The 14,826-nt window shown below is 37.3% G+C and overlaps 1 protein-coding gene across 1 annotated transcript in view; it reads right to left on the bottom strand.

The window, feature by feature from the left end:
* Nucleotides 1-2,516: 2,516 nt before the first annotated feature.
* Nucleotides 2,517-14,826, bottom strand: part of LOC104132917 (RAB3A interacting protein) — a 25,735-nt gene continuing 13,425 nt past the window's right edge. The window contains exons 6-10 of the mRNA XM_009646264.2: nt 11,401-11,529; nt 9,009-9,121; nt 5,444-5,543; nt 5,268-5,337; nt 2,517-2,599 (exon numbers count right to left, since the gene is read on the bottom strand). Of these exons, the coding sequence (XP_009644559.1) occupies nt 2,517-2,599; nt 5,268-5,337; nt 5,444-5,543; nt 9,009-9,121; nt 11,401-11,529 (495 nt within the window). The remainder of the gene's footprint in view (nt 2,600-5,267; nt 5,338-5,443; nt 5,544-9,008; nt 9,122-11,400; nt 11,530-14,826) is intronic.

The following is a 14,826-nucleotide window of genomic DNA, read 5'->3' as shown; positions in this document are numbered from 1 at the left end:
AGTAATCAGAAAGGCAAGACCAAGGCTATCATCAGTTTCACTCCGTGCGCTATCCCATTTAAGCTGCTGAGCATCAGACTGTCCAACAGCTCTAAAAAATTTCTCACAGCACTTCGATTATAGGGAAGCAGAACTCCTACGTTATTAACAAGACAAAATTACAGATTAACCTGTTTGCCTAAGGTAACACTGAAAAAACACAAGGGAAAGCTGAACATGGAACAAAGGTCTTAAGGCTAGTAGCACACCCTATTTCACTTTCTTTAAATTGATCTTCATACACTGAAAATTGCCCCTGTTCCGTCACCCCTAAGCAAATCAGGAGAAAAATATTCAGACATTTTGAGCAGGCACCTGTAAGAGGCATTTGGTTGATGAATGAAAGCTGCCATGAAGTCGAGAACCCTGGAATAAGGCCATTTTCTGAAGCAGTTACATTCACCAGACAAGTAACCATTGCACAATTTTTACACGCCCCGGGCACTTGCAGTGACACAGGTTTCTCAACAATAGGCAGCTTATGTAAAAAAATAAGAATTTCAGGGAAGGGACTTGAAGACAGAAGCAAGCCAATTAGCATTTACAAGATGCTGATGTAATTGAGCCAAACAGTCACCACCACTGAGATAACACCTGGTACATCTTTGTAGTGCCTAGTATGAGAAAATCGCCTCAGCATAATAAACTTTAGCTACCATTTATGCCTTGACACTATCATGTCTAGCAAGGACCCCTCTCTCTGCGTGAATAAGCAACACTTGTAAAGGATTATTAAGTCAGAATAGCAGCAGTTACCAGCTATCATTGAACTACTGTTAGCTGATCCTGGAAACTGTTTGATATCATTATGTAAACCAAGGATTAACAATCATTTAGGAAGCATTTATGAGCCTAACATAAAACATAATACCAACAAATACAGTTTGTTTACTAAGAGTGAGTAAAACCAGACTTCCTTAGCATTACTGAAAGAATAAGCAACCCTTTAACAATTTAAGGTAGAATTCTTCCAGGTTTCTGCAACAGTAGCACCCAGTGATAGGAGACCGATAAATATTTCAGGCTGGACATACTCCATTCCTCGAAAAATATTTAGGTTCAGTTGTTTGTTTCAATCTTAACATTGAAATGCCTGGTCAAAGCCAATGCTTGCAGAATGTCTTCAGGCATGTACACGTGCAAGCAACGCAAGTGTGGCATTAAATTTCACCTCTCATTCTCTTTACTCTCGTAAAAATGGAGAACACTCCAGTAAGACAGTTGAGGAATAGCACTGGGTTTGTTCAGCATCAAACAAAAGAAATCTGTATCAACTGAGATGCTGCTTGTTAAAGAACCGACTGTATGAACTTGCCCTTACTTCTCAGGTTTGTCAGTTTACCTGCCAATACTTTAATCTTATCTGTAATTGGTAAATGGCCATCATTATCCTAATGTTTTTCCAAAAGGGCTTTTACATAGCAGGTCTGGTATATACCCACAGCTACGTTCCTTGTAACCCAATCAGCGGTCTGCTTTCAGCTTAGACTATGCCCAGGGAAAAAGGACCACTTAAACTTGAAGTGTCAAAGTAGCACTTCAACAGAAAAACCATCTTCCTTAAGGAGCCATCATCCTTTTTTGGATTCTCTTTGTAACAAATCGTGTGTGTGAAGAAACTGGCAATATTATACAGAAATCATCAGCAGCATGTTAAAGACATCACATAATGGATATTTTCCAGTTTGAAGGACAGCTATGGGAAACTGACATATAAAACATTGGAAACTGGAAATCCCAAAAAAGCAGGAGGGGGGAAAAAAAAATAATTTAAAGGAATGAAAAAATTCTAATGAAAGAAAATTATAGGGCAAGAGAAAGTTTCTAGCAAGGGGTCAGGGGCCAGGCCAGATTTCTAATCAAAGAGTGACGAAGGTAATTTCATTGTTCCTTGACATTTGAAAAGCACCCTCCTTTAGAAAGATGATACCCAGATTTATTATGCTGTTGACTCTTCACTGTATATTCTTACATTGTTTTAAAAATGAAAAATATAGGAAAGCAGTACTTCAAAGAATCCGAAGTAGCCCTAATGGTCTGTTAACTGTATTGGCATACATTGCAAAACACCGCAGTGAAGAAAGTGTCAGGCATTTATTCCCTCTTCATAAAATCACCTCAGTTTTACGTTTTGGAATGACTTACTAGGGAGGTTCACATCATTCAGCATCCCAAAGAATGGAAGACAGACACTGCTTCAGACTAACACTTTAATCAGAAGTTTTGTTTTTAAATGTAAATTACAATCACTAATACACCTGCAAGTGCTTACCACATCTGTTCAACTAAGTATTATACGTACGCATATACAGCATAGGTCAGTTTAAAACAATCACAGTACTTCTTAGTGCAATCTGCAAAAGGAGAAAGATCTTGGACCCACTTTGTGGAAATAAATATCAAGTGACAAAAAAAGATTCAGCAATTTTAGTTATGTATATTCAATGAAGTTCATGCATGCGCAAGAGTAAAAAGATTTAGAGCTCTTCCTTGTAATAGCCAAGTTTTGCTAGTGACATCTCTCTTCTCAGCTGCATAACTTCCCAGAACATCTGATCCACTAAAAAAAGACATAAATATCATTAAACATACTGAATTCATACTTTATTTCAACCGATGTAGACAGGCTGCCTCACTGTATGCCAGTTTAGGGGAACTTCAGAAGTCACAAACATCTAGTAAAACCAGGATGAATGTGTGCGAGGGCCATTTGTGCTCGGTTGTGACAAAATTTGTTAAAGTATTTATTTTAAAAATTCTAAATGATGGTCCTATAAAAAAATTCCCAAAATTTTAGATGATTTATTTTTAAATTGGGGAACAAAGATACATCAGTACTTCTTGTCAGCTTCAATTAATTGCAGTTTCTTATTTTAATTGCCCTGCCCCTTGACTCATTTTCTGTAAAATTAAAAGACTACAAGAACAAAGTAGAACTTGTTGGATAAGGATTGTTTCATCACAGAATCTGTAATTTTGGTGTAATTTTTTCCATTTGTAATCTTTCTTCCTCCCTCTTTTCTATCAGTTATCTGCCAGCAACAGTAAATTGGGGAGGAAAAAGACCTTTTTAAAAATTTCGTCTGTATTTTGCTAAACTTGATGAGCTGAGTGCATACCTTAAGCTTCTAGACACCATAGCAATACAAGTCGAAATTATTGAGTATATAATTATTCAAGACAAAAGTAATTTCCATGCAGTCGACATCATGATGCAGAATGACTACAAAGAGCAACAAGGTCCTCTTTACCATATTTCGAAAAACACTTTAGAGTGACCTCTGTCTCAAAAATTATATGGTGCATGAGTAGAAATGCATGCAATGCATTATGCAGACAATTATCACGAGTGCCTACATTCTGTAAAGGTATTATTGAAAAATTTACGTAAAGCTATGGATGGAATTTCTATGTTTTTAATGGTAAAGGTGACAATTGAGCTGAAACACCAAACTCAAGTGTTTTCAAAACTTCTTGTGAAGAATTAAGTAATTCTGATAATGCTGAAAACATTTCACTATTTGATGGAAAAAATATTAACTTAATTTCTTTACCTAAATAGCAAAGTAAACAATTTTTAGTTGAAACTATACAGATCCTTTAAAACTTAAATACCACAATGTCAGGGTCTTCTGCAATGCTAGTAAATCAGGAAAAATTACCACAACCTGTAGGTTTTATTAAACATAATTTAGCATATGAAATAGGTTAATTTCTGGTGAATTCCATGAAAATAATTTCCTTTGACAAGGAAAGTTAACAGCATTATTTTTTGTAAGGAACAGTCTGTCACCTCAGGAATGCTTCAGGTTAGAAACAGAAACAAAAGATTTGTGTGTAGCTAAAATACTGAGCTCCTGAAATTGGGAAACACCAGAAGAGGTGACTATAGGTGAGGTAGATCAAAGTGGGGCTAATCGTAGCCAAATTCTGGACGAAGCCAATCCACACAGACTCAAAGACTGAATGAAAAGCACAAACATCCATAAACATTACAGTGTTGTATTACTCTTTCAGAAATGCAACTCAACTAGAAAATTTAGAAGTGAAAGCAATTTTTTTTAATTAACTATTGACACAAGATTAATGACACTTGTTCCACTATCTGTGCTTAGCAAATCCAGGAGCCTAAGTGATATGGCCTGTTTCAAAAAAACCTTGGACTGACACCTGTTGGGCAATATTCTTTGACCTGGACAGGAAATACTATTAAATCAATTGTAGACAGTTTAACACAATCAATTCATCATAATTTATAGTGATAAATAGGTAAAATAGTCTTGCAAATGAAGACCAATAACTACAACTCCAACATGCAACAAATTTTTAAATTCCAGAATTAAGTAACTAGGTGTACAGTCTGTACATTTTCATAACCGTCATCTTTTATATGGACATAATGAAACTGAAGAGCACAGTTAAGCAAATTTCCAAATTACTGCGCAGAGTTTAAACAGGCAATTGCTGGATATGCTATTCTGACAAGAAGGAAGCGACCAGGTAGCTCGGGGCAGGGGGGGAAAACAACAAACCCAGCCTGAAGCAATAACAGTGGAAAACACATTTCCCTTTTGGGGTGGGGGGTAATCAAGCCTTACATTGCCAGATATATTTATAACCAGAGCCCTAATCAAGAGACTTTGCCATGCCACAGCAATGACCAAGACCTCATTTCTCAGCTGCACTCAGAGTAAAGTATGGTTTCCTGTTTATTTTTTACAATTTAACCCCGCAAAAATATTGTCATCCTTGCCAGTTCTCCCTGAAAGACAGTCTGACAAGAAGGGCCACCTGAATTTTCAATGCACGAAATGACAAGACGCACCAAAACACCATGTGAAAGAAGAAAAAATGGCCCGGTTCAAAGCAAACTCAAGTTTCCTTGCTCTAAAGTATCTCATACTCTGTGAAAGAGCCTTCATTTTTGAATACTGTGTAGAAAAGCTGTGACTGACTCCTCTCGTTGCAGAATTTTTCATAAAATTTATTATTGAATAACACAAAGAGGTTTTAGATGGACTAAAAATCACTGCTTTTTAAATTTGTTGTTCTAAAAAAAATTTACTGGAAGGTAGGATATCACCAAATTCTCATAATTACAATGACACTACCAACAGATAGCTTTCCTGTAATGTCAGGTCACTGCTATTGTGGACAGATTGCAAGTTTTCAGCACATGTACTATGTAAATTTCTATTTAAATATGTCAAATATCATTTCCTACTCACCATCTTGCTGCTTCAACAGTCCTTGCTGGATGTATCGAATATATGTAAAGAAGTTACACACAGAAGTGATCTGAACCCATGTAAAAATAATGCTGGTTAATATAATTTTGTATAATGGTATGGAAAAATATATAAATAACTACTACTCAAAATAGAATCACAGTAAATCTACTTACCCTGTAACGACAGAAAGGAGAAATGTAGTAGTAACTGCTTGAATCTCCTAATTTGATTCTATGCTTGCATGACTTACTTTGTCCACTGAGAGCACATTTCCTACAAGATACAAAGTTTGCACAATTTAATAAATCTGACAATAATGCCTAAACACCTGCATGTGTTTAAGGTGTTAATGTAATTGCTTCATATTGGCACAGAAACCCGAGTCTCTGCCTTCATTTTACAAGTTCCAATTATTACATTATGTTGTCAATTATTTTAATTGCACAAGGACTAATTTTGTTTCAGTACCAGTGCATCGTGATACGTTTCTGATTTTTAAAAACTTCCGTCAGTTCTGGTCACATACTTCCACATTCACTAATTTGAGTTGGCTTGACAACTCTGAAACAGTGGGATTTCTTTAATTATCTCTTCATATGTGAAACAAACATTGTTTAAATTATCAGTTGATGCCAACATTTAAACAGATGTTTAAAAAATTCTGCTTGATGTTGCATTTCATCATTAAAAAAGTTAGCCCTACAGAATAGCAGTCAATTCTCTGAAGCCTCTCTCAGATGCATTCTATGACCAGCTTTGCATTTATGCCCAAACTGCAATCATATTTTATATTCAGAGTGTAAAATAATTTGAGACAAAGGAAAATAGGCTGTCTGGCAATAATGCTTTCCATTACCATTATAAAAAGCGATAGTAAAATAATCAGATTCACTACTTCTGGTGTATTGCAAGTACGTCTTATTCAGGAGTAAGGAAAGGTCAGTAGTCACCACAAATTCTTCTCAAAAAACAATTCAGGAAAAGGCAAAGAATTTAAAAAAATTCCTCCAACATTCTTTAGAAAAAGGTTTGAATCTCTTGAAGAAACTGCTATTACTACAATCTTAATAAATGTAAATAAAATGGGAATTTAATTTATTTGGAATTTCTATATCGCACCATCTCAGATGAACTGGGTTGTCATGGCATCCACCGTTTCATTGGTTTTAAAAGCTTCTGGCTCCTCTCCCTTCCATTTCTACCTCACAAATTCAGGGAGTCCAAGAACTGCCTTTCAAAAGTGAAACAAAAATTACTAAGCTTCTGTGGTTCTAAACAGTGGCACAGAGGCCCTTTTAAATAGCCTGCAGCTGGTCCACAGAACCACATTAGACAGGAGACAACTGAAGAGTGCATATGATTTTCCATAGCAATTTATGAGGACTGACAGAGTCCGTTGATCCAAGAAATCCTGCAGTAGCTGAAGCAAGCTGATCACAATTTCAGTCAAGCTTTTGTGAGAAGACAGACTTTCAATGCTAGGAAAATAAACCCCTTTTTTCCTTCTGGCTATAGAATTACCTTCTATATGCTATCTTCCATCATACCAGGTTAAATGCTGGCATGACAGTTACTACTAATGACTCAGTTCTGTGCTGTACAGCACACGTGCAGCATAGTGCTTTGTTCCCCATGAGGACAATCATTCAAATCCTGTGGGGAAACCCAGCTGTCTTTTGTTAAAGCAGCACTTACTACACACCATCACAGGCACCATTCAATAACTCCTGTATATCAAGAACCTTTCTTCACCATTATTATCACAGCTCTCCACCCTCCACTCCTTATTTTGCTATTGGGCTATTACCTGCTATTTTATGCATCTGTTCCCCCATCAACCAGGCAACTCTACAATAAAATAACTCCTTTAAAAACATTACTCTAGTTTTTGATATTATTTATTTACAGTTTGTCTATGTTTTGTTACCTATTTAAGAACACGGTTTCAATAAAAATAGTGCCTTGCACTGTATAAAAATAAAAAATGTGAAACTGCTACTCTGATTCAGTAAAAACTGGAACACCTGTTTCCCATTCAGTGCCAGTAATCATAAATAAGGCAAAGCACATTTGCTGTCAAATTATACTTAGACACTGCATATTCCTTACATATTACTTATCTACAAGCAATAGCACAAGAGTTGTTGTCACTACACGACAGCAGGAGAGGGGAGAAAGGAGTATGCCTTGCCTTTTGATACATCTAAAGTAACTAAATTACAATTTGTGCATAGCCATCTCAAAACATTAATCTATACCTAGTCAGCTACTTAAGGATTACACTGGAGAAAACAGCTTCAAAATCTCATGAAACTTCTGAATGATGCAACTGAGTCTCCTGGTTTTGAGTAAATTTTTCACCACGTCAAGACTTAGGGAAGTTGCTTGAACCACAATGATTTTAAACCAATTTGCCAGTTGCTCTTTCATGACACGTGGTTTAAGTGGCTTCTGGCTGTACAGAATCTCTATTGCGTTCACAGAATGCAGCTCGTTTGGACTTGAAATCACCACCCCTTGAGTAGCTCCGCTATTGGTGATGGGCCCTTCTGATAAGGGGCTGTTACAGCTCAAAGAGTGTGCTTTCTGGTGACAGAAGTAAGCTGAAGAATATACAAATGCCTGAATTTTGTAGGCTAGAAAGGATCAAATACTAAGTCATAAACCACGGTTTTCATTTTATACAGCTTCTTTAAAGAGAAAGTAAAAAAATTCTGAAATATGTTAAATGTATTTTCTCTTCCACTCAAAAACAGAGGGAAAAGAACTAAAAACCAACAGTTATAAGGAAAAAAAAATATCTCAAGAGCCAGATGAAAACATTTTGATGCAAGTTTTCTATCAGAAAATTGAGTTCTGTCAAAACAAGTATTACAGAGAGAATTGTCAACTTGTCCAAAAGATCTTCAACAGAAAAGTCAAGGCTTTCTCATGATTTGGAAGGCTCCAGATGAACACTGACCTTGATTGCTTAGCTGTAACACACACTAAAGCATGCTACAAATCCCTTCCTTCTCCACATCCATCAAAGTCCCAGTGCCTCAGGCAAGTCCCTCCCACCTAACTCTAATGTCTGTATCAGTACCTAACAAGAAGTCTTGCTTCAGATTCCTTTAGGACCTTTCCAAAATTTCTAAAATAACCTTCCTGTCATTCAAGCATACTTCCTGCTTTAGGTTCAAACTCATCTTCACCTTCATTCCCACTCCATTACATTCCTCCTGCTCAAATTCAGAGTATTTACTCTATATATGTCCTCTCAAATTCTTCAGCAACCTTTGTCAGTGTGCTATGTATGCCCTAATTTTCTTATGCCACAAATACTCCATATGTCTGACATTCAGCCTGTACTACTTCAATACCCATTTCTTTCATGACACTTTCCAGGTGATAGCCACTAGTTCAAAAGCATACGTTTTAAGTATGAGGATGGTCTTCTCCAAACAAGTGCATGTAACTTTTGCAGTCAATGCATCATAAATGAAGTAAGCAGCTCTCCCCAAAAGGGAATTTGTCTTAAAGATTTGCTCTATATTAGTCTTTTTTTTTAAAGTTTGATTTATTAGTTGCCTACTTTCCCCATAAAATTTTGTAACAGCAATTTAGAAGTCTTAGATTTTTGGCAATGAAGTTTAAAATACATAAATTTGACCAAGGTGATCAGTTGATGGCAGGTTTTTTTTTTCAATCCAAGAGTTATCTCAAATGAGTCAAGACATGTCTGTTAGCTTAACATACTTTGGTCCCCCACATTCAACTGCAGAAGCTTTCACAAATCGAACAGGTTGCAAGCCAACAGGTTCAATGCTCAGAGTGTTGTTTTCAACAGCTTCCAGAACAGCTGAGGCCAACTGCAAGAGAAATTTAGAAAGCAGTTAAAAACAGCTCTGTGTTATCCATTGCCTCAAAGCAGTGACATATTTCTTCTGTAAAGTTAGGAACACCGAAAGAAAATCAACTCACCAAACAGAAATTCAATTACAAATGATATTTTGCTTTCATCGTGGGCAAGAGGTCCCATTTCCACGCTCCTCTTCAAATTCTGCCCTCCAAATAACCCTGCCCTCCCTGAGGCAAGATAACTGCTTTTACAGCTGGGAATGTAGTCAAGCATGTTTAAAATGCTAACTGTATTTTCAGTCATTCCTCATAAGCCCAAATAGCACATACATTTGTACATGGAGCGTTCTTGTCAGAGGCTGGATAAGGCACAAACTTTGTTTATTTAAAAAATATGCTCCAATTTTAGTGTTCTATGGAAACACAAAATGATGCAGCATGCTTCCTCATCTTGCAAAAACCAAGTAAATATTAGGTCACTGTTTTTCAGCCAGAGATAGCTTTAGAAAGATGTTCAAACAAGTAAGACTGAACAATATGTAGAAAAGCCAACATAACATATAGAAAAGCCAGCTGCAACTTTCAAACACTAGTCTAGTTAAATCATCATCTTCATGAAACAAAGTGCAACTTTGCTCAGGGTCTTTATGTTCATTCTTTATAAACACACAATCATAAGACACTAGAAATAGGCTCATTTTGCTTCATTGGACTCCACACTTGCCCAGTACTACTGTTTATGTAATAGCCATTACTTGATTTAAAAGAAGGTGCAATTTATGTCGTTAGTGAAATAATTCTGTGCCGAGGTTCCTTCCTACTGAGTAACATATTTTTCTATTGTACTTTGAATATTTTAAAACCAGAATGTTACTATTAAAATAGCTCATATGAAATACTTTTTCTCTGCCATCTCCCAAAAGCAAAACACTACACATATACACAAGAGGCTACTGAGAGTTAATGCAATACTTCAACCATTCAGGTAACTCCATTTCCAATTATTCAAAAACACAATACATGTGTAGTTTATTGTTTGGTTTAACTGCACATTAAGTTTATCAATATTCAACTGAAAACAGAAGTTGGTCACCACCCACAGCATCTGGAAACAATAACTGATATGACTGACAAGTGCTAGAAGCCTCATTCTTTCCTTAAGAGGAAATACAGATCTATAGTAATTATATCATCACTGAAGCAGAAAAAACCAAAATTAAGTTGCTGGGAAAAACAACAGGATGGCCTACTTACACATACTGCAGAAATTTAATTCCCATAGTAACCAAGTAAACTTTTTCAGTGGGAGAGGTTCATACGATGCTGTATACCAACTATAATGAACGGGTATACAATTAGCTAAAAGATCATGCATGCTTATGGCCAGCAAGTAACAGTAGATGAAAAGCATGGCAAAAAACATAACACCACACAAAAACAACAGATAAACATTATGAAGAAAATGCAGCATTTTCCATGTGAGGTGTTTCATTTTACTGGTGGAAAAAATATCAAGTCTGAGGGCTTTAAAATTTGTTATTCTTATTTTTTCAAATAAAGATCTAAGAATATGGTCCCTTTCCACTAGAGACTGATATCCCAACCGCAGCCTGTAAATGCTCCTTAAGAGCAAAAACTAAGTTAAGCAGTTGGAGCTGGAATGGGTTCCACGTTATTCCCAGGATGGGTGAAACTCCTGTCTTTCCTCTGTATGGGAGAGCATATGGTAATAACACGAGGAAAAAAAGTCTCATGATTCGTTTCATCTAAAACCATATTCCCAAACTGCCCCTGTTGAATCATCAAATCCTAAAGTCAATTCTTGTACCCAAACCTCTCCAAGACAACACCCAGACTGTGCTCGCAGTCTGCTCCAATATGAGAGAAAGCTGATCCACAAAATTAAATATATTGGTCTCTACTGCCCTCTGTATAAACAAGAGACAGTGACAGGACACAATTTCTACAAAACAATCTTTGAAATATCAGGAAAAAATCCACCATCCATTCCTACAAACATCGGGTTCTGCCAGATAGGAGTAACATCTGAAGGAATAGACCTAAAAAGGCCATATCTGGAATTGCATAAATGAAATAGTGAAGAAAAAAAAAAAAATCATCATTTCAATACTCCAGACTAAACTTCAGCAATTCACAGTGAACTGTCACACTCTAATGAAACAAAAATTATTAAACTTCATATGAAAACATTTTTAATACAGTCTGTTGGCTTAATGTAACATATTTAAGGGAAAAACCTCAGTTACCACAGTTAGACTATTTCCATTACCTCACTTTTTGAGAAGGTTAAACATGGAAAAATATCCTCCCGATAAATTTTGTCCAAGAAAGGACATGTTCTGTCCATAGTAGGCTCATCCTTCCAAGATCTGAATTCATTGTACAAAGATAGGTCAGCCTAGAACACACACAAAGATTCACACATTTTAGTACCACAATTATCACACTAGTGTCTATCGTTTGCAAATATCCACAGGTAAATAATGAGCATTAGAAATAAATGCTTTCCATTGTGCTGTGAAAGAATGCTATCATGTCCCAACTATGAACATCTTAAATCCACTTTCCTAAGACTGTAAATATAAGCAAATCAAACCATATCATTTTCAAGACAGAGGTAATGCATTCACTGGTCACCACAATGCTAGGGACAGGGCTAATTACTTCTCCCCCACTTCCTAAGCTTCCAGGATAGCTTTGAAAAAGTCAACTGATCGTTTAACAGAAAAAAGCCAAAAAATAATTTTGTCCTTGATTCATCTTCATTGCAGTATTTTAGTCCATCTCCATTTCTGCAAGTCAGAGAAAAGCAGAAAAATCTAAAGAAAACAACTGCAATCCTACACATCTTATACATTCACCCCGCATCTGAATATGACATGCTGCTATTCGAATGCTAAAAGAAAATAGACATTTAACACACTAAATATACTAACACAGGAAAACAGGAATCCAATATACAAATGAATTCAAAGTATAGTCTTATTCATAGTTTTTCATCTTTATGCCCAAACTCTCTCCTACATGCTACAACACAAAAGGCAAGGATATTCACTGGGCATTATTTATGAGCTTTCTCCCCCACAGCTCCCCTAGTCAATGGAGAAATACTAAACCAACCCATTAAATCATGCTAGCAGTAAGCATGCTCTGTGTTAGGAAGAGATGGGTTTATGCTTTGAACACACCTTGTTTTGTCATCTCCACGTTGAGATCAGTTTAGCAGTGGAAAGGTACCTATCCAGTCTGGCATTAAAATCCACATTTAAGTTATGGAAAAACCTGTCCCATGGGCTTGCTACCTGCTAACAGCTGGGGCACACTGGGGTACTCCCAGAGCACATCATCTGATTTAGGGTTACTTGAGAAGGATCCCATTCACAGGCTCCAAGACATGAACCAAGTAGAGTGGCGATGAGTGCTTCTGACATGTACTCCTAATCCAATGCAAAAGACTAATGCCAGTCCCCAGTGGGATATGCAACACCATTCTGCTCCTCAGATGCCACACCATCCTCAGTCTGGTTTTGACATTCTGCTGACACAGACTTCAGCACCTTCCCCCTCCAACTGGTTGTTAAACCCCCTTCTTGTACTATAGCAGACCTCTACCCCTAAAACCCAAACCTAGAGCTATAGGAAGAGATGTACACTGCAGGCCAGACAGAAGCCAGGATGTGATTTTAAAATTTTGTAATATTCAAAATAACACAGATAAGATAGTGAAAGAGGGAAAATAGCGTATGCTAAAAATTAAAATAATTGATTTTTAAGCCTATTAAAAAGATCAGCTGCTTTGAACCAAACTCTTTCAGTCTTTTGTTGTACTCCTTCGCTGACCCCCCAGCACTTCATCATTCTTTTATAATATATTTTTTTGGGAGTTCTTTTGTTATTTGTAGGGGGCTTTTTCTTGAAAAAGAACTTAGAAAAATTAGACCAGCAAATTTGCTTTGCATTAGAGCTACTTGCCTTACACTCAGGTACAATCAAGAACAACCATCTTAATTAAGCTAGCCCATAAATGTACTGGTTGCTAAGCCACCACCCTCATTGTACAAGTGAAATTTAATAGGTGGAACTGGCTCCCTAAAGGAACATTTCCCATACCTTAAAACCCATCTCGGGTCTGGTTTTAAAATTAATACAATCAAGAGACATCAGCAGAAAAAAGCCATTTTTGATCTGTACTGTATGATTCTACAAATTAAGATGCATTTCTTATTAACTTGGCTATTTTCTAGATTTAACTCCATTTCACCCAAATGTGCAAATTATAAAGAAGCTGCCTTGAAAAAACTACTCAGTGAATATAGCTTGATGCTATTCCTTTCCAGTCTACACTGTGTGCTACGTGTCTCCTCCCTGCCTTTACTTGTGCTTTCACTAGATCAAAGTTTTGATTACCTGCAATTAAATATACAGCCAATTGTAATAATAATTCTAGTTAATTTTTTAATGCTTTCATTCTACAGCAAAATACAACATCAGAGAAACATGTCAGCTCTTTGAACAACACTGATGCATTTATCAGCATTTAGGCTGAGTGGATGCTACCTGCCTGCCTAAGATCCAGGCAGCTATTAAGCTTGCCTAAGTCCTGTTAATACCTAAATTAGACATGTCTAGTTATCCTAGAGGTTAATCCCAGAAGCTAGGAAGTATTTGTCTGGAACATTGGCAGCTTTCTGGTCCACTGCAATTTAGGGTAGACAGACAGCCACTCTACCTCTGTCTGCGTTCCACAAAGAAACCATAGATTTGGCATGTATTCACACCCAGCTCCATCCAACAGCTCAAAATGCACATCTCTGGGTGGTAGACTCTCCATAAGGGTCCAAAGCTATATTCCTCACATCACATACTACATATGGCCACTACATACCCCTGAGCCAAGGGGGTACTCACAGCCCCCCTTCTGAAGTGAAGTCACTCAAAATCAGAACAACAACATGCAAAGGGTAACCTAACTCAGTGGCAAGACCACTTAGCAAGGGGCAGAACAAGGGTTGCAGACCCAGCTCCCAGAAATGCAAAACCATTTACCTTACACCAACAATAAACAAAAGCAGTAAACAAAACCACAAAGCACTAGATAACAAAAGCAGTAGGGAAGGCCTGTGTCCCCTGCTTAAAACAATATCCTAACCACCTTGCCAGAAGCAGTCTTGCTTTTTTCACCCCATGTTGCACTCCATTAAATATTCCTGCTCAGAAGAGAGAAAGACTCAAGTTCCAGTGGGTGGAAAATCCGTGTGTTTCTTTAGTGATTCCCTGGGCTGCCACAGGAAGAAACTGTCACCTGTTTTGAGCAGCCTCAATCAGCCTCAAAGTAGACAAGATGCTTAGAGACATGGGTTAGTAGTGCACAGGTACAGTTGGACTCTCTGATCTTAAAGGTCTTTTCCAACCAAATGATTCCACGATTCAGGGTCAGGAAGGCCAAGGCGCAGCTGGAGCTAAACTTGGCTAGGGATGCAAAGAATAATAAGAAGGGTTTCTACAGGTGTATCAGCCAGAAAAGGATGGTTAAAGAAAGCACACCCCGGCTGATGAGCGAGACCAGCAAGCTGGTAACAGCAGATGAGGAGAAGGCTGAGGTACTCAACTTTTTTGCCTCAGTCTTCACTGGCAACCTCTCTCCTCACACCTCCCAAGTTGATGGATGGCATGAGGGGGACCGGGAGGGTAAAAC

The sequence above is a fragment of the Egretta garzetta genome, unplaced genomic scaffold (genome assembly GCF_000687185.1).
Source record: "Egretta garzetta isolate BGI_Z169 unplaced genomic scaffold, ASM68718v1 scaffold68, whole genome shotgun sequence".
NCBI classification, from domain to species: Eukaryota; Metazoa; Chordata; class Aves; order Pelecaniformes; family Ardeidae; genus Egretta; species Egretta garzetta.
The sequence above is the reverse complement of the archived record's forward strand: the minus strand, read 5'-3'. Positions and strand labels throughout refer to the sequence as shown.